General features: G+C 41.1%; 1 protein-coding gene across 3 annotated transcripts in view; it reads right to left on the bottom strand.

The window, feature by feature from the left end:
• LOC310993003 (mitogen-activated protein kinase kinase kinase kinase 4) overlaps positions 1-13,401 on the bottom strand; it is a 62,744-nt gene extending 49,343 nt beyond the window's left edge. For all 3 annotated transcript variants that reach the window (XM_083981229.1, XM_083981231.1, XM_083981230.1), the window contains exons 1-3: positions 13,255-13,401; positions 12,198-12,263; positions 1,586-1,642 (exon numbers count right to left, since the gene is read on the bottom strand). In XM_083981229.1, coding sequence (XP_083837355.1) covers positions 1,586-1,642; positions 12,198-12,263; positions 13,255-13,311 — 180 coding nt within the window. In that variant the 5' untranslated portion in view covers positions 13,312-13,401. The remainder of the gene's footprint in view (positions 1-1,585; positions 1,643-12,197; positions 12,264-13,254) is intronic.
• Positions 13,402-19,731: the final 6,330 nt, after the last annotated feature.

Genomic DNA, 19,731 nt, shown 5'->3' with positions numbered 1-19,731 from the left:
CTCTACATCTGGAAATGACAAGAAATATACAATAAACCCTTCACTCCTCAGCTGTTTGCTCTCTGACACAGCTGTAACACAACACACACAGTCAAAATCACGTGGAACAGGTCTAATCCGCACTTCATACACATCTGTAAAGCCAACCACTTAAATTCAAAATGGAGCTTGACACATACAGATTTAAAGTACGAGTTATATATTTTAGGCCACAAGTACAGTACCATCTGACACAGTGGTTTTAAACTATAAAGCGAGCAAAAATTAAGCATCAATGAAACTCTTCTGGAATCCAATAAAAAATATATCTAGACTTGGGTCAAAACATAAGTATTGATGGGGCTCTGAGAGCTGGAAGAAAGAGGAGACTATTTTGTGTAATTTAATTCTGTCAGGCTAGTGGTGTAAAAAAGTAGATTTTGCTGTGATCCTCGTTGTGTGTCTAAGCTTCAGGGAGGGAGTTCGGAGAAGTTGTCAAATGGATTGTAAAAGTTCCATCGCTGCAATTACCCGCATGAGGGGAGAGAGAATTGAGTTGGGAAGGGAGGGAAGAGAGAGATGCACGGTAAAGCTATAGTCATTTAGTCTAATAATGAGTTTTAAAACCTTTTTCACAACATCTGCAATGCTGTGGGATACAGGTTCACTTGTTTCACAGGCAACGGAGGTGAAATGCCTTCATCAAATAATATGTACAGTTAACACAGTAGCAAATGGAGAGAAAACATGGGACAACGGTCTCAAAGACTTTTTAATAGCCCAAAGCTTACTGACTTATTACTGTGTGATCAATTAGGGCGACTTTGTAACATTGCTTTTCTTTGTCTCGTTTTCTCTGCTGCTTTATGGCTCAAGTCATGCTATTCTATTTGACTCACCAAATGCAGGCTAAACAAAATGCTTTCCCTCCTCTCGAATATGACACACACGTGAGAGTATTTTAACATACCGTGGTACTGAAACACACAAATGTATCTTCTATATCAAAAGAGCATTATCAGTTCAGATAATGGCCGGAGTGAACACGGGTACCTTTTGCAAACACTTATTACACAGTTATGGATTAGAGTGTCTAAAATGAAGTAATTTGCACGTTATAAGTTTTCTCTGCCACTGAATGTGTTTTTTTCCAGGGATGAGTGGCTGTGTTTGTGTGATTGTGTGATTTGAGTTTTTAACCATCACTGATCACAAGACAATAATACTCCATCTGAGCAGCCACACGTCTGCAGGGCAGATTAGAGTCACTATGAGAGAGTCACTAACTCTGTACTGTGCTGGTTTCAGTAGAAGAGAAGTAAGAAGTAAGGCAAGAGTCAAGAGTTGGTCAAATTGATACTGTTTTCCACAGTTGGAGACAGCTCTTGGTGAGAAAAGGAATCGAGCTGCAACATTTCTTCTAAAATGGTAAGTAAACAGCTGATAGCTGGTGACCAGCTACACTTACCTACAGCAATAGCTCTGTATTAGCTTTTCATACAGAGAAGGGCGTTGATAGAAAACTCTCAACAATAGGAGAGACAATAATCAAGAAGTGCCAGAGGATGAACAAATAAGATGAGAGATGAGTTAGAGTCAACTTTACCTCTGTGACTTCCATGACTTTAATAGCTGCCAGCTGGCCTGTCTTGACATGGCGACCCTGGTGAGATACATGAGGAATGGGTTAATATCGCTGCAAGCATGAAAATAACCCACGCAAAAACAAAATTCACCAACATGCACAGTTGTTCTTGACATATAAAATAAAAAACAACACAATGAATGAATGAAGCGCAGTGAATAGCAGTTCAGTAGGAAACACTCCAAATCCCACAGCAACACAAGCTCTTCCATACTGCATGAGGAGAACAATGGAAAGCATCACAAGGATTTTACAGAGCTGTGCCAAGAGGCTAAAAATCTGGAGAATATAGTTATGGTTTGTATAGTAAATTTTGGATGAGGGGAAGAATAGAGAGTGAGCTGTGGCTCGACAACCAAACCTAGATGAAGTACACACTTCTCTCCTCTGGCTGAATCCAAAAGTAAAAAGTCTAATTTGTTCAAATGTGATGTGATCAACTCAGTGGGATTGCTTCATGTAGAGTCATGTACTAAACCCAGCCATCGTCATAATGTAACATATACAGGAATAACGAGATAACTTTTGAGTGAATCCTTGGATTATGGTATTATGTCCAATGCTCATGAGAACAGCTACGATCTGTCTGTCTACGTGATTTCATTTTCTCATGAGAGGCACAGTCAGAAAAGAACGAGACAGGACACGAGATGAGACAGAAAGAGAGAAAGAGGGAGTAAGCCTACACACAGGGCCGGAGCTGTAAAGAGCAGTCAGGTGAAAAGAGGAAAATTGAAAACCTTGTCATGAGTCAGAAAGCTGACAAGATACTAGAGACGCTACTCTATAGGCCTTTAAGCTGTGATGTACGACAGGGCTCTTGAGTGTGTGTATGAAATAGATGAGAGGGCACTCAATCAGTCAGCTAATATTCAGGTGTAGACAGAGAAAAAAAACTGTGAGGAAAAGATGAGCTTGAAAACAAACATTGCAGTTTTAATATTTGCCTATTTGTTTTCTTACTCACAGGACTGATTGCTATATTATACAGAATGCCACAGGTAAAAGCACAGTGTTGATGTCTGTGGCCCTCAGGAGTTTCAAGGACTGAATGTGGTACTTATTAAAGGGATAGTTCAACATTTTGGCAAATTGGCCCATTGCCATAATCCCTATAGTTTTAGGAGTAGGTTTGTTACTTTTATTTATTGGCGCAAGCTGCTCAGAGCTACGCTACGGAGGCTAATGGGACTTCTTGGTTTCCCTCATCAAACTCATCAAATACACAATCCAACAACTCCAAAACGCTCTGGTGGACAAGTTGTGACCTGCACATTCACCACGCTATGAGATAATAACGGAACATTACGAGACAGATTTGTTTTAGAGGTAAATGCAGAGACTGCTTGCTGAAAAACTGCCCTTGATGGGAACACATAACAGTGGTTTTGCATGAATTTACCTTTAAAACAACTCTGTCTCATAGTGTGGTGAATGTGCAGGTCACAACTTGTCCACCAGAGCGTTTTGGAGTTGTTGGATTGTGTAAACCTCTGCCTCTGTAGAAGTTAGACAACACTGGACCTGGATGGTTTGGTTCTGCAAAGGTCTGCACTCAGCGACACAGGCCAGTCTGTCCATGACATCATAACTTTGGCTCTCTGTATTGTAGTGCTTTTGTTTCATCACTACAACTTCTTGTAAGCCAGCAAACGCAAACAAAGTTTGCAAGATACCAGATGAAGTATTTGCATAAAATGGCACTTTGTAGGACTCAGAATGTTTGTGGACAGAAAAATTACTTCAATCCTTGTGTTAAAGCATTTTTACAAGTTCAAATATATCCTGTGTTTCATTTTCATTTCGTCTCAGTTAACATGCATGTAAATGTTTTATACCCAATAACAGGAGTGGCAGAAGAATCCATGAAAACAGTGGAATGCTAAGACATGCAACACAATAAAGTTTATTGAAAATGCTGTTGAACCGGCAGCTGTGAAACAGACGCCTCAGATAACAGCAACCCAGTTGATTTTTTCCACACACTGTTTAGGACGCGACATGTACTTTGTCAGGCTCAGTGACCCGTGTTCACTCCGGCCTCCATTCGTTCCCCCTGTAGCGGACATTGTCTCCGTAATTGCAAAGAATTGTGGCGTACGAGCAGCCTCTTCCCCGACAGTGATAAATAAGGAAATGGCCTTCCCGTCCCTTTAGACTCGGTGGTGTGGTGTCTGTCTGCTGGCTGCGCTGCCACCACAACTCACCAGTGTGAAATGCCCTGCTCTCTGCTGGGTTAGCTTATTAACAATATGCAACACTGACACATATGCACACGCACACATAAAAGGCTCTGTGGTCTTCAGTTAATTGGAGAAAGCTTGCGCACATTCTGACACGCGCCGCCCAATGAATTTAATGCACAGGGTCACACACACACACACACACACACACACACACACACACACACACACACACACACACACACACACACACACACACACACACACACACACACACACACACACACACACACACACACACACACATTATGTGACAAAGTGCTTGGAATCAAACACACATAAATGAATCCAGAAGTAAATGTCGTCTCCATATCTGTCTGCTGGTTGTTCACACACTCAGACACACACACACACATACACAGTGACAGAATAAGAAACACTACAAATACTGTGTCAGTGAAAAGGTTACTATAATATATTCATACATATGCTAATTAGATACAAAAGAGACATTTATAATGCAGACAGCAAGGGGACAGATGAGAGTTACTGTATCTCTCCTCTACTCTCCAAAGTCTCTCTCTCTCTCTCTCTCTCTCTCTCCTCTGCTGTGTCTTTCTGTGAGAACAGTCTGTTAGTTACATCTGTGTACTTTTTGCTTGGATGGACCGCATCACCGATCATCTCTCCTCTACAAACTGCGTGTACCAACGGTGCTGTTAAAATGCTGCATGTTTGTGTCTCCATGGGCGGCGCGTGCCTGTGTGTGTGCGCGTGAGTGTCTCAGACTGCCCATTTTGCTAGAGACACAACCCCCCCACCCCTCACACACACACACACCACCACCCTCCCCTCCATTCACATGGAACTTTCACTGGCTGGCACTAGGCATGCGGGCAAAAGGGCTCCGCTGGTTTCTATTATAATTAGAATAATGCTGCAGAGAACTGAGAAAGTGAAGCTGCTCCTACTCTGTGTGTGTGTGTGTGTGTGTGTGTGTGTGTGTGTGTGTGTGTGTGTGTGTGTGTGTGTGTGTGTGTGTGTGTGTGTGTGTGCGTGTGTGTGTGTGTGGGAGGGGGTGTGGGGGTGTGCAAGGAGTAACCATCTTGTTTGTTTGCGTAATATTATGTTATTTGGACTAATTAATTGAAGTGATTTAGAACAATATGGATCATCATTTTCTAATGGTTTATGACACTAGAGGTAAACAGAGCCAACTGATACTAGCTTATCAGATGTACAGTATATTAGTGTTGTATTCATTGGCTGATGACTGACAACAACATTTAGAATCCATGTTTGGTCAGACTGGTCTAATTAATATTAAATGTACTTAATATTTTTGTTTCTGATTTTGATCACACTTTACAGTAAGTTTCCCCCTTTGCTTCAGAGTGACACTGAATCACAGCTGAACTTTTTATTACACTTTTTGGCGTTTACACTGTTCTCACTGAACTTTCCCATGTTCTCTCCATCTGTCTGTCTGTCTGTACACACACACACACTCCTGGGTAATCGGCTCCATAGCTCCAAGCCTCATGAGGGGCTGTTTTCCTCTCCTCTCTCTAGTTTTCATCTGCCTCTCTCCCTCTTCCTTCCTCCCCTCCTCTCTGCCTTTCACCTCTGCCTTCCTTCCTTTGCCCTCTCTCGTTCCCTCTTTCCTTCCCCTCTCCCTTTGTCTCTCTCCCACTCTTTCTGCCTCACCTCTACCAAACACAGATGAAACCACTTGACACTGGGCTAGAGGATGTTTCCTGCCTCTCTCTCTCTCTATGTCTCTCTTCTGATTGCTCTCATTTCAAACCCCCACCCGCTACAGCTTGCCCTTAATAATACAGTATTACTCGTTTCAAATAATGCATAATATACAATGCTTTCCATTTCTGTTGGGTGAGTTTCAGATCAAACCCTTCCAGTGGATTCTGCTGTGCAGCAGCAGCTGCAGGAGGTGTTGTACTGTCACTGTGGGGAGGGGATAATTACCTCCACCAAGGAGCTTATGTTTGCCTGTGTCTGTTTATTTGTATGCATGATTACACCAAAAGTACTGAATCTATTTGCACCGCGGCCTGGAGGGCTGGGCCTCGGACCAGGGAAGAACCCGTTACATTTCAGGGCCAATCTGGATCGCTTACTATGAATGAGAGTTTTTCTCTCAGCAGCCTGGTTTGGGTTGTATGACACTGGCCCTGGCAGAGGTTTGCACCCTCTCTGATGTTGTTCTGCTTTGGTAAAAAGTGGACATTTTTTATTCTTTGGTCAGCACATTAGTAAACATGAGTAATGTAAGAATAGTATGTAGGTCACGGAAGGGGAAGTGACGCTTGTGAAACTAGAAAGATTTGAGGAAGTGTAAGTGAATCACTTTGGGAATTATACTGCAGCCAGCTGTTTGTGGCTGGTTAGATGATGTATGACCACAGCGTTAGCGAGCTGTACTGAGATGTCCGTACTGTCAAAGCTGCGCATTCAGACAGCTCTGACCTTTCAGACCTGTTAAAAAAGATACATACGTAGATGTTATGTTTCAATTTATCTTGACGTGTTATACACATCACTTGACCACCAATCTGCTGGATTGAGCCACACTGGTTTCAATTTCTCAGTCAGAGTAACTGTCTTGACACTAGTCACTCATTTCAGCTTTGCATAGAGCACAACTGTGTTGCATCAGCATTTAGCCCCAGTGGAGTTTGACATTTTTACACTGTAACACACACGCATAGAAAACTACACACACACACACACACACACACACACACACACAGATGGCTTGCAGGGAAGGGAAGTTCTTTTTGCAAACCGGGAAACGCCCTGTGTGTGTGTGTGTGTGTGTGTGTGTGTGTGTGTGTGTGTGTGTGTGTGTGTATGATGACTACATGGTGGGTGAGCGAGAGGAGCATGCACAGAGTGTGTCTCATGGTGATACTGGTCGTCCAAAACGTCAGCTTAGCAATTTGAACATTTTTAACAGCTGAAGTTACTACTGTGCGTCACCAAGTTTGCTGTTCAGGAATCAAAAGCCACTTTTTTGGTCAGCTCTAATATTTCATGGGAAAAAAGAGAAATTCCTATGAAGTTGTTTTGTCCAATTTAAGCACTGGATTTCTCAGGGCGATGAAACTACTGCCGGCATACTTCAACCATGTGATTGCTACCACGCATAATACAGCTTTTAACACTAATGTGTGCAAATGTGTGTCTTCTGTTTAGACACAAATGACTCTGTGTGCACGTGTTTGGGACACCAAGAAGTAAGTTGACTGTGAAATCAATGCTGTGTGCATGACGAAATGTTGTTCCAGAGAAGAGAAGAGAAGAGAAGAGAAGAGAAGAGAAGAGAAGAGAAGAGAAGAGAAGAGAAGAGAAGAGAAGAGAAGCTGGATTAGGGTTTGAGGTTTAACCACAAGAACCTTTCTGGGAACGTTTTAAGAGACAAACTGCCTTTTGAAGGAACCTGGATCAGGTTTAGATATAGCCAACACGACTACAGTAGGTGAAAACCTAGTATGTGGCTAGTTTTATAACTGTGTCTTCCAATGAAAACACTGAAGAGATAAAGATGAAAGCAAAGACTGAGCTGTGATTCCCACCAATTCTCAGAGAGAGGGTTAGGAGAGATATCTTATCTTTATTTTTTCAAAGTTACTGTACTGTTGCTTTTTTATTATCAATTCATAGTGAGAGGGTTAGGCAAGGAACCAGGCCAGACTCAAACCCCTACATCCAAGGCAAACACTAACGGCGTGTTAACACATGGTGCGAGGTACAAAGTCAATGTACAGACGCGAAATTCGCCTGTTCGCTCGAGTTCAAAATATTGAACTCGCGCGAATGCCGCGAATAAAAACAAATATTCCAACGGGCAAACTCGAGCGAGTAGAGCGAGGCGAATATTTTACTCGCGTCCGGTGTGAACGCACCCTAAGTTAAATACAGGTGAACTAGCAGGACACATTCACCAAGATGTACTATATTCTTATTCTCTGTAACACAGATTACAGCTTCCACCCAGGATACATAATAATTTAGCTGTTTTCTATTTTTTTACTACTTCACATTGCAGGCTCAGTGTAGTGGAAGTGCTCCTCCACTTCACTTCAACTCCCCAGCAGCTGGGAAACTACAGCAGTTTCATCACTGACACTACAACAAACAAATAAGCACAAAAACTCATGGGGGAAGGGGTCCCGTCATCTGGTTCATTTTCAATGTTTAAAAACCCATCACCCTCCAGATCTGCTCCTCTTTTTTCTGACATCCATACAATTATTACTCACCCACAAAAGCGATGACTGTGCTTTTTTTTATTTTGTGCAACACTTTATGTCTCAGCCTACACGGTGGCTCTTTAATCACTTATCGCTCCAGTTTCTGTAATTACAGCAGCTCCTCAGATGTGGTGGAAATGCAACAACAAGTCCTCTGAAGATTGGTCGAGTTCTTGAGTAGGCCCTGACTTTTTACTCTCTGGGGCTATTTGAATGAAAAGGCCTAATTGTTTTCCCCAGCTCTCTCTGCTCCATCTCAGTCTCCATCTCTTCTAATTGTGTCTGTCTTAGCATGTCATAATAATATCCTGTCTGCTGACCAGGAGGCCGTTGCACTGGATTAAAAAGAAAATCAGGCTAATGGGGCTCACTTTCCTCCAGCGACAGTTCCCATGACTGACATGATATCCAGCTACTAAGCATCAATTAGTGGATCAAAAAAAATTACCCATAATACAATGCAACATGAGTCATAGTAAAACTCAGCAATCACTGCAATCAGCTCCTAATGTGAGATGCACACAGGCAGGGCCGTACAGGGGAGAAAGGTGAGGATAATTCTAGGGGCCCAGCGCCCAGTGGGGCCCACAAAAACCCCCAGCTGTCTAATCTATAGGCTAATTCTGCATAAGACCTTGACTAATACTCATAGTAATGCTGCATTAGCATCAAAACAAAGTAGGCTTAATAAAAAATGATAATACTTACGTAGTCTAAGAAAAAAAACTGGAAAAGTTAGGGGGTAGGGGCCCACTCTAGTATTCTTTAAGGGGGCCCAGAATTCCTAGCAGCTGCCCTGCACACGGGTCAGCTGTAAGGTTTGAATTTGGAGCAGAACTAAATAACAACATGAGTTGGACTACAAACCATTTAACCAGAAAACAGACGGTCAGCTGTGGTTTACAGTAGGGACCGCAACAAAATGCACACTACTGTGTGTGCACATAAACATTGTCATAGTGACTAGATCTCCGTTTCCCTCCTCCGCTCCTTCATCCTAAAACACTCTGTCTTTCAAAAGTCCCAGTGTGTGTTCATGAATCTTCCACACCCCGTCATGCCTAACTTGCCCTCTGTCCTCACTTAGCTTCTGTCCTCTAGAGATCACCTGCCTGCTATTATTAACACCTTCACATATAAAAGAGCTTTTCACTACAAATTTCCCAGAGGGTTTATGTTGCTGAGATGCCACGGTGTTCCAGTGAAGTCTATGATTTTCTAGTTGTGTGGTTTATGTGTTTTAACTGCTGCCTGACCCCACTGACTTGTTTGTCTGACTTGGCTGACCTGATCCACCCCTGCTGATTGACCTGAACACAGAAACCTGCCATTTCCCTGTTTTTTTTTTGTTTTGTTTGGGTTCTGCCTTCTGTTTCCTCCTTAGTTGAAATCCAAACACATTTTTAAGACACAACAAAGCTACAAAGCAACAGTGTGCATTTCACATAGGCCCGTCTTTATAAACGAGTGTGCTACTTTTAGCTCAAAAACCATGGTAACAATGCTCTCAGCATCTATGCAAATGTAAAAGAGGGACTTCCTCTGCCCATGGCTGCATACCATAAATGCAGTGCGTTAATGTTGTGTGTCTAAAAAAACAAACCCATAACAGATTTTTACACAAGGCTATATCTTTGGGAAGTCTACTGCCCATGTAAGCCCTGTATTATCTTTATATGGACGAAATAAATCTGTATTTGCTGTTATGAAGTTGTGATGATGACACATTGATGTTCAAAATGCACCACCTTGCTGTGTTTCATTAATGCACACACTGTAGGACTGATGAAGAAGTCTCAGCGTAAGAGTTGAGATCTGAGCATCCACACTGGGTTTCCATTACTAAATACTTAAACTGCAATGTAATGAAAAGGCAACCCACATATAAATAAACAGAGGAAAAGCCCAGATGCTTTGTCAGCATCCCCAGCACTCACATCAATCCACAACCAAGTGTTTTCTTTGGGGACCATGTGTATGTTTGTGTGTGTGTTGTGTGTAAGTGTGAGTGTGTAGCCTATGTGTTGCAGTGTAAGTCATTGTTCTATTGGCCCCCTGTTCCTGTCCTGGTTTCCCATGACGGGACTCACAAGAGATATAGACACACACGCACACACGCACAACCTCAGAAAGTGTTTTAAATGTAAACAACGCATCTGCTCGGCCCTCATTGATTTCCAATTAATTGCCTTTTAGCATTACACACTATTATTATTACTTTCTCCATAGCAATTCTCACGGGGGAGAGAACATATTTCATTAAACAGAAATAAGGACTGTGAAAAGAATCTCAAATAACTGCGTTTTCACTCTTCACAACACAAGAATTCCCTCAGAGAAGCTTCTTCAGGAAACGCATCTATAAAATAAAGCTTCTGATTGCCTCTGTTTGCGGACCGAGGGCATGAGAAACCCTAAAAATCACTGCTAGAAGTCACCCAGAGTTAAACTGTCCACCATTCATCCATGTTTGGACATTTCCCCTTGTTGAAACATCAATGAATGTGAGTCACAGGGTGAAGTTTGTGACTTTCTGCCCCTGTGTAAAAGCACCCTGTGTAAAGGGCAACACAGGCCTTAGTGTCCTGTGCATCTCTTGCAACATTTCCTCTTTCAGGAAATCAAGTGGCAATCGAGGCACACACCCACCTTCTGTCTCTCACACACACACACACACACACACACACACACACACACACACACACACACACACACACACACACACACACACACACACACACACACACACACACACACACACACACACACACACTGAACTATCCATGAACCTCATTGATTCTTTTACAATAAACGATTCTACCTTAATTTGCGCCCTTATCTTAAGGCCATGTAAGATATTTCAACAAGACTGAGCCACAGTACTTTTCCAAGGCTGTCAGCCTCTTAAAATGACTTTGATTTTGATATCGACACCAATTAGCCACAAAACAATATCTAACTACCTGAAATTGCTTCTGATGAATGCACCCAGAGTGCACAATGAATGTGCTTTGCTTGAGGTCAGGACTGCGGACTGTGGCTTTAGTCAAATGAAGTCCTGAAGACACAGCAAGGGTTAAACCAAGCCACAAGTTTCTGTCACCCTAACCAAGTGCTGTGAGGGTTTAAAACTTAATGCAAACATAAAAGTGTTTAATAATGCTATAACTCATCTATGCTATATCTGCTCATATATGAATATTTCACATTCAGTGCAGTTAAAGTACCAGATAAAAAGTTGGGACACAAAACAGGAAAGTGTGTCCATACTTTTGAATGGTACCGTATGCTCAGTATCATATTTGCAGTAAATGTGCAACGTATCCTCATTGTGAAATAAAATCGGTCGCAATTTGCTTTCCTAGAAAATGTCTTTGCTGTTGCAATTTAGTTGTGTAAGGATGCAGGGATGACTGCGTACGTCTTGTCCTGCAGCAAAAATAGTTAATTTTGGTTTAATGCAAAGCTGCATCACCTTCTGTATAAAGATAGCCTATATCTTTACACAAATATATATCTGACCTTTGTTTAAGGGGCAGTCATGTTATCAAACCTAGTGTTCATCTAACTGAGGAAACAATTGTGATGTTCTCATCTGAAACTAGACCAAGTCACCAAAATAACACAGTTGCTGGTATAGAAAAGGCATATGATCATGGGACAGAGCCATCTGTAGAGGCCTAAATAAAACTAAACACCTCCAGTAACCACAAACCACTACTACATATACACAAACAGATATTGCGATAAGGAAGCAAGCCGCACCCATGGCTCTGTAAAGATGCTGCAGATGCTGTGTGTGTTTGCTACAGGATATTTCAGTCAAATGAGAATTTCATCTTTTTTTTTCTGTGTAACTGGAAATAGCTGTAGTAAGTTTTACCAGAAATGACGCATCAGATTCTGTGATATAGGCCTACAAGGTCAGCTGGTCGACCAACTTGCTACTAGTGTTTATGTGTGAAACGTGCAGCATTCAGATGGAAAGACAACAATTAAAGTTATGATGTTTTTGTATCAGTATCACAGTTTGCAGCAATGTTTGTCTTCTATGCATGCAACAAAATAACCCCAAATTTAAAAGAGGAGACAGATATGTATCATGGGATTGCTTACCTTGTACACTTGACCGTAGGTTCCATTGCCAACCACCTCAACCAACTCAAAGATACCGGCCGGATCCTGGAGGAGAAAAACAAAAACATTGACACAGGAACAAGAAATTGACAAGAAAAAGAAGGGAAAACTGGAACTACAGTGATGTTAAGCATCAAGTACGAGAGCTGAGTCAAACAGAGAGCAAAAGTGAGTTTACAACCTCATAGAAAACGGTGCATTTCAGCAAGGTCTTAATGCCAGTGGTTCATGGCATGCAAAAGTATGACAGGCAGCTTTATATACTCAGCACTAGGGGCAAATTGAGAACAATGTATTGTTGTACTAGGAGGCAGACTGAGGAAGTGGCACTGAGAATGTGGATAACATTGTGAAGGAATGAAAACACAGTTCAAAAATATTTTTAAATTCTCCTTGGTTGCTGACTTTATAGGTCATGCTTCCTTGATTATAAAGTATTATCACCAGAAAATATATGATAAAATGCCATTATATTATTCTAGACATGCACAGTGTCACGATCTCTAAGGATATCAATTTAATATGACTGTTGCAGAAACAGTTCAGTGCAATGACCAAAGAGAAAAGTAGAAGAGGAGCAAAACACAGTATGAGAAACATGAGAAACACTGTATGTCACTAACTGAGAGTGCTCTCTTTGTGTTGCGTTTACGTTACTGGGGTTTTCTTAATGTCGACCACTTGTTGTCCTATGTCAACTTTTTCAGAAAAGGAAAATCCAGCGTGTAAACACTGGCACTGTAGCTTGTAAACTTGCAACAAACAAGCCACAACGCGGACAGAAAACATTGTTACGGAATTAAACACTCGATACATTACACGCGAGCAGTTAACACGCGATAAAAGTTTCTTTTAAAAACAACACTAAAAAGTGAATGTCGACTTTGAGGCAAGATTTAAAAAAAAAAAATCTCTGACTCCCCACTAAGTTGTTGGTTGAAACTGCCGTTGAGTTTCAAGGAACACCCACCACATCCTACAATGTTTACTCAAACATTTCTTTTTTTTTAAAAGAAGGCAACATTTCACTTCTTACTCTTAGAGCTGCGAGGTCTATGCTGTCCAAACTCCGGGTGGTGTTTTCTCTCGACATTGCTGCCAATAACTTTGTCAGCGTGTTGATATGTGTAGACAAGACATGGACGGTCACAGTTTCTCCTCTACTAACTAACGGGTTTTCCTCTCGTCGGGTCCATTCTGAGGTTTAGCCAGCTGCGTCAAGCTACTCAGCCGTAGCACAGGACTTCCGGAAGTGCCTTTCAGAATAAGAGTCCTTATCGACACTCGACTGAAAAAGGGGTTGATTTGAAGGTTTATTTCTGTCATTGACTGGTCAAAATGATGCAGAAACTATAAGATAGCCTACATTAGGCCTACATAAATCATACAAAATATCAGAACAATTTATACTTTCTCCAGATGTATCTAACCCTAGGCTACTAGGCATGTCTCACAGTGAGGAAATAAATTTGAGACCACATTTACTGCACATAAGGATTGTTAGAAAGGTATGCTATATTTCATTTGATTGAAGTTTGATTTCCCTTGTCCCAAATATTTTTTTGTTTTGTTTTGTTTAGTGTTTCAAGACAACGTCAATTTTATAACTCATATTTAATTATGAAACTACCAACATCCTGTTTCCGGTTGCATCAACTGCTTGACGTTCATAAACTTGATGTCTGTGAGTTGTTGCTCCTGGGCTTTGCTGCGGAGAAGTGGTTTCTCAGAAGTTTGACATGCAGTAAAGTCTGGGCCGGGACAGTGACGAGACGACGAGCCTTTTGCTTCACTGACCTCCTGTCTCTATAGTTATTGCGCCCAAACACAGTTTCCCTGAGACGATAAAGTATAACAGGCTGCAACAGTGTATCCACGTGTATTCGTGTAGCCTATCCGTGGTCGTGCGCGTGCGTGCGTGCGTGTTTTTTTTTTTTTTTTAGCGAAAGAGCTACCCTGGCATTTTATTTTGAAAAACCCTCAATCATCACAGTCCACTTTGGAAATGCATTTAGCAAAATAAGTGATAATCAATAACAAGAGAGTCATTCAGTAAGCTTCACTGACAGGAACTTTGGACTCTAAACTCCTGAGGGGAAAGTGGGACTACACAGAGCATGTTGCACTGCCATAGCCTACTCCACAGTTGAATCTTAACCAGTCCCAGACATTTGCATGTGTTTAATTGCTCTAATCTGGCACATCATACTTCACATTAGTTTAGATCTGAATAAAGATCTAGCCTATGTTTATTTGTAGTTTTATTTCATTCTCTATATTTTCAACTGTGAGCAAACATCATGGCTGAGGCTGTCCCAGTGAGGGGCAGCCGTCTTCGCTTTATCAGACCTTTTGCACAGCAGACGCTTGTATAGCACACGTGATAGCCGGGAAAGCACTCAGTGACACTGATGAATGCTGCACTCACTGTGCACATGTCCAGGTCTTGGTCAGGGGAAAATTTGAAATTTCTTGGTTAAGTGTGATTGTACATGAAAGAAATAATAATCTTAAAAGGTCTAAATTTAATGAACAATGCCTCTTCTGTACTATCCTGATGACGATTGCAGTTTAAATTCTGAAAGCAAAATAAGGATAGCGATCAACATGGATTCTGAGCACCCTAATGCCTACAGGTCCACAACTGTAATGTACTGTAGCACTAATGTTGATTAACACAGATTACTCATCAGCCTAATTAAGTTTTCTGACCATAATATAAGCTATCCAGTGCTATTTCTTCAGCTTTCAGCCTTTTTGGGGTACTTGTGGGCAGTGGAAACAAGTTGTAAACACTGATAGGACATCAACTTGGAAGCAACTGCACATTTACACATGAGGCAGCAACAGACCGACATTATCATTCATTTGGTGTGTCTGTTTGTGGTATCTGTTCCTGATTAAAAGATAAAGTCTCATGAGCTGTAAATGCTACCCTGTGTTCTTCCTGAAGAGTACAGTGGGGGTTTAGAGCTATTTCTCTAAAAACAAATCTGCTGTGGCTAAAATAACCCTATATGGTGAGAATTAACTAAATCTCATTTACACTTCGACAAATAATAGTTTATAATATGTGTGGTCATTAATGCCGTAAAGTTTCTGGCTCATTTTGTGTCTGTGTGAATTATGGACGACTGATTGATTTGATGAGAGAAAAGTTGTTATCAGTTATGCAGTGGTGGTTAAACCCAGCTAAGGTGTAAGAGTTTTGTTTGACACAGTTTAGTGTAGAACAACATGGAAAAGATGGCACAAACTGTCTAGCTATTTTGCAAAAAACAAATAAATAAAATTAAATATAATCTTTCATATTAGTTGCTCTGTACTTGGAACACCTGAGCGTTAAATTCCCCCCTTAAATAATCAAAGTTTACAGTTAAAGCAACTATTTGAAAGGTTTGCGACATTAACAGCTTAACAATCTTGATAGATAAGCCATGGATGTATTATATGGTATAAGCGCTTCAGTACATTTACAATACAAGAAGTTATAATATGCCATCTGAGCAACTATATTTCTCCAGTGCAGCCTGGACACGACAGTGACTTGGTATTCGAATGTGACAGGGCAGGTTGACCGTGCAGGTCAGGGCTAGTTTGTTAACACGCTAACCCAGTGGTTCCCAACCTGTTTTGGCTCGTGACCCCTTTTTGACATCACAAATTTCTGGCGACCCCGCGATCACGTGCACTCAGGCAGCCCTCAATCAACATAGATCAATCAATTTCAACAGAAAATATTTTTATATGCTGCATTTTATTTGAACTTTATATTCGAGAAAGTGAAAGTATAGAATACAGTTGTTTACTCTAAGATTGGGTGTGGTGTTTTTAATCATAATTTTTTTAAATAATAGTAATTGATTTAAAAAATATTTTTATCAGTAATTTTTTATCAATTCCAGGCGACCCCACGTGGGGTCCCGACCCCAAGGTTGAAAAACACTGCGCTAACCTGTGGAAGCAATGTGGAAAGTAAAGAAGTAAAGTTTGATGTTGAACTCACATTTCTGTAGTGATAGCAAAACTTAGCTCATTTACTTAGATCTACAGGACATCCCCTCTCAGTTATTTATGCTGCAGTATTTATTTGCTTAACCCATGTAATTATGTTTTTAAGTGTAAAATGTATTGGAGGATGGAGCTTGACATTCCAGTCCCCTGACTGAGCCATTGACTCACAGTCATCATGGTGAAATAAGGGTCATTATGTGGTGGTGTGTGTCTGTGTGCGTGCGTGTGTGTTGGGCAGAAACAGAGAGCGCAGGACTATGCTACAGTTCTGTGGCAATGTGAGTGTAAGAGAATGAGAGAAATATGGCAAGTGACTCTCTTGCACCCTCTGTGTGTGTGTTTGTGTGTGTGAGTGACTGTGACAAATTAAAGAGTGAGAGAGGATGGCTACGGGTGTGTGTGTGTGTGTGTGTGTGTGTGTGTGTGTGTGTGTGTGTGTGTGTGTGTGTGTGTGTGTGTGTGTGTCCCTCTAAAGAATGGTCTCTCTGTGGTCTCACACAGTGGCCCTGTTCACACCAGGGTCAGCTGCCTGCACACACGCGCGCGTGCATACACACACATACATCCAAACACACACATTTCTGGACTCGTATCCAATCTAAACAAGACAACATTCTGTGAAACAACTGAATAAGAAAATTCCAAAGTGGCTGATTTTGTTTGTCCGTCTCTCTCTCTTTTTCACTTGCTTTATCATTTCTTATTTTTCCATGTGTGTGTGTGTGTGTGTGTTTCTGTGTACTTGAAATCAAGCAACATATAAGTATGTATTCTGTGTCAAGTGGAAGTTGACATTCCACTTATCGCAACCATTTCCTGAGGGCAAGCATGCACACACTGTACACACAAATAAGCATACCGGTACATACATGGTACTAAGAGCTGTATCACTGTCTCAGAAGCAAATTACTTTAAAGGGAATGGACTGGATGTGATATTTGTCAGGAACTCAAAGTCTTAAGTATTTAAACAATTTATTCTTATTTATCTAGTGACTAATGTCACATTCAAAATATAAAGATGATTCACTCAACAAGCATGATTGGGTAGATACCAGTTAGTTAGCTGGTTACAGACAGGGGATGAATTTAAAGAAGAAAACCTACATTACATAAGAACAGAACAGCTTTACTTCACTTTACATGTATTTCTGATATAACTGTATCTGAATCTAATAAACATTAGTCACATTAGAGTTTGTGCGTTTGATTTCGATGGTCTATGATTCACATTGTTTCCCTCGTCATCAAACCACCTGGAAAATGTGTTAAGCCCAAGGTGTTGTCACTTTGGAAAAGACCTCTCTCAATTCCTCCCAGCGTGCAGTTGTCAAAAGAAGATCTGAAAAATTAGTAACAGGAAATGTTGAAAGAACGTGGAGTTAACTGTCCTGTCACTATATATGCACTGTGAAGGGAGGACGCGCCAGACAGTCGCTCTGAAAGTTAGTCAGAGCGACTTGGCTCAAAGTTCCTCTGAATTTGTCATGAATCATGTACCACAATCAGACAGACAGACAGACAGATAAATAGATAGATACATGTATACATAGATCAGTCTCCCTACAGTAAGTGTCTTCTTCTGAATTTTTCTTCACAGAGATGAAGCAATGTCACAGCAACATTTTAAATGAAAAATAGTCCTAAAATGAAATAATAACATTTCTTATCAAAACTTAATTAGCATTTCATTTTCCTTCATTTTGTTCATATCAAACTTCTGTCCTCGCTCCTTTTCTATTCTCTGACCACATGAGAGCGCTGTTGCTCGCATTTGCATGTAACCTTAATCATGGCTGACATTACTGTGTAGTAAAAAAAAAAAAAAGAAGTCCTAGGTGGGGCTACTTTCACATCTCTGTGTAAGCGAGATAAATCAGGAAGTGGTCCTCTATCAATGTGAATATTTGGGTGTGAGTAAAGAAAGAAGTTTTGCTGTGTGCATTACTCCAGAAAGAAAGAGACAATGTAAAAATCTACTGTGACAGTAATTTAAACATCATTACACATTATCATTTCACATTAACCAACTGACTGTACTACATAAAAACAGTATATACTACATGTCCTTCTACAAGAAGGCAGAGAGGTATAACAGGGGAGGCACTTGTGCTGCACTGAAACATCTGACCGTTAGTCCCTCTGTCGGCTTCACACAGCACTGTTGCAGCCACACATGATAACTTACAGTACAAGTATGAAGCACACTGCTTGCTATTCTTCTGTTGAAATACGCTCCAAAGCTTATGCAGGTGCAGTCAAAGGCTTGTGTGACCCAGACTGGCAGAAAAAACAGACACCACATCTCACTTTCCTATCCTTCTTATCCTATCAGAAAAGGCCAAGGTCGTGGGTGGGACGTCATGGCTGTTAATCTACACAAAGTCACGTACTGCTTGCAGTTTTTGGCACGGTGCAGGCACGTGGTATCAGTCAAAGAACGTCTGCCACTGTGTAAAACCCCTCTCTTCATATGCATCTGTCTTTTTTTTTTTATACTATTTTTAGGAAAAAGCCTGTAAAGATGTCTTCCGTTGAAACCGTGATAAGCAACCAAAACAGATTGGTGTGTGCATCTGAAGGTTCCACTGAATGTAAGATATGTAGTTTGGTTACAAATCAAACTGTGCCTGGAGAAAAGTTCAGGGGACTGTAGCTGTCGTACAGAACATATTCATCCTGACTTTAAATTTAATTCATGTTGTCAATAAATGGATTGTTCCAGGTGTGAAGTGAAGTGAAGTGAAGTGTGTAAGTTTTGCGGTTGCATGCAGCTGTGGTGTTCGGCATCTTTCCTTTTCTAAGAGGGGTTTCCACCGCGAAGTTCACAGCTTTGAATAACTTTTCCAAAACAGTCTCTAAACTGTAAGTGCAAATTGTCAACAACAGTTTCAACACTCTATTGCATGTTTGAAAAAGGGAGTAAGTCACCCAAAACATTTCACTGACGTACAGTAGTAAAAACCTGGTTTTTCTATTAGTTATTTGGCATTGGTTTTTGTTATAATATCAGCCAAACTGGTCGATAATATGTGAAGAGGCTTTCTCACCATAAGTGCCACACACCTGGGCCTCCTCCCACAGTCCAAAGACATGCACATTAGATTGACTGGTGAATCTAAAGGTGTATTCAGACATGTGGCTTGTTGGCTCTGCTCCAATTCAGGGGCTAAAACGATAGCTTACAATTGTTGCATTTTTCTTTTGGGTTGTTTTCTTCACAAGGCAACAGTCCCAATCAGTCCAAAGTTGTAAACAAATTCCATGCGTGAACCAACTGTTCCCTCATTGGTCAGAAATCTTACCTGGAAAGAGGAGGAGGTTACCCAGGAAAACAAAAACCATGGAATAGAGGTCTCAACAGGCCAGAAACTTAAACCTGACCCAAGTATTCCTGTATATTTTCAGCCTGAACCCTGAACCAGTGCATCTGGTCGGGCCGCCCTGGCCCCTAGAGATCCATGTGCATCAGCAGCGTGTCGCGTGTTGCAATTCAATTA

The sequence above is a fragment of the Trachurus trachurus genome, assembly GCF_905171665.1.
Source record: "Trachurus trachurus genome assembly, chromosome: 10".
Classification (NCBI taxonomy): domain Eukaryota; kingdom Metazoa; phylum Chordata; class Actinopteri; order Carangiformes; family Carangidae; genus Trachurus; species Trachurus trachurus.
This window is presented reverse-complemented; position numbering and strand designations above follow the sequence as displayed.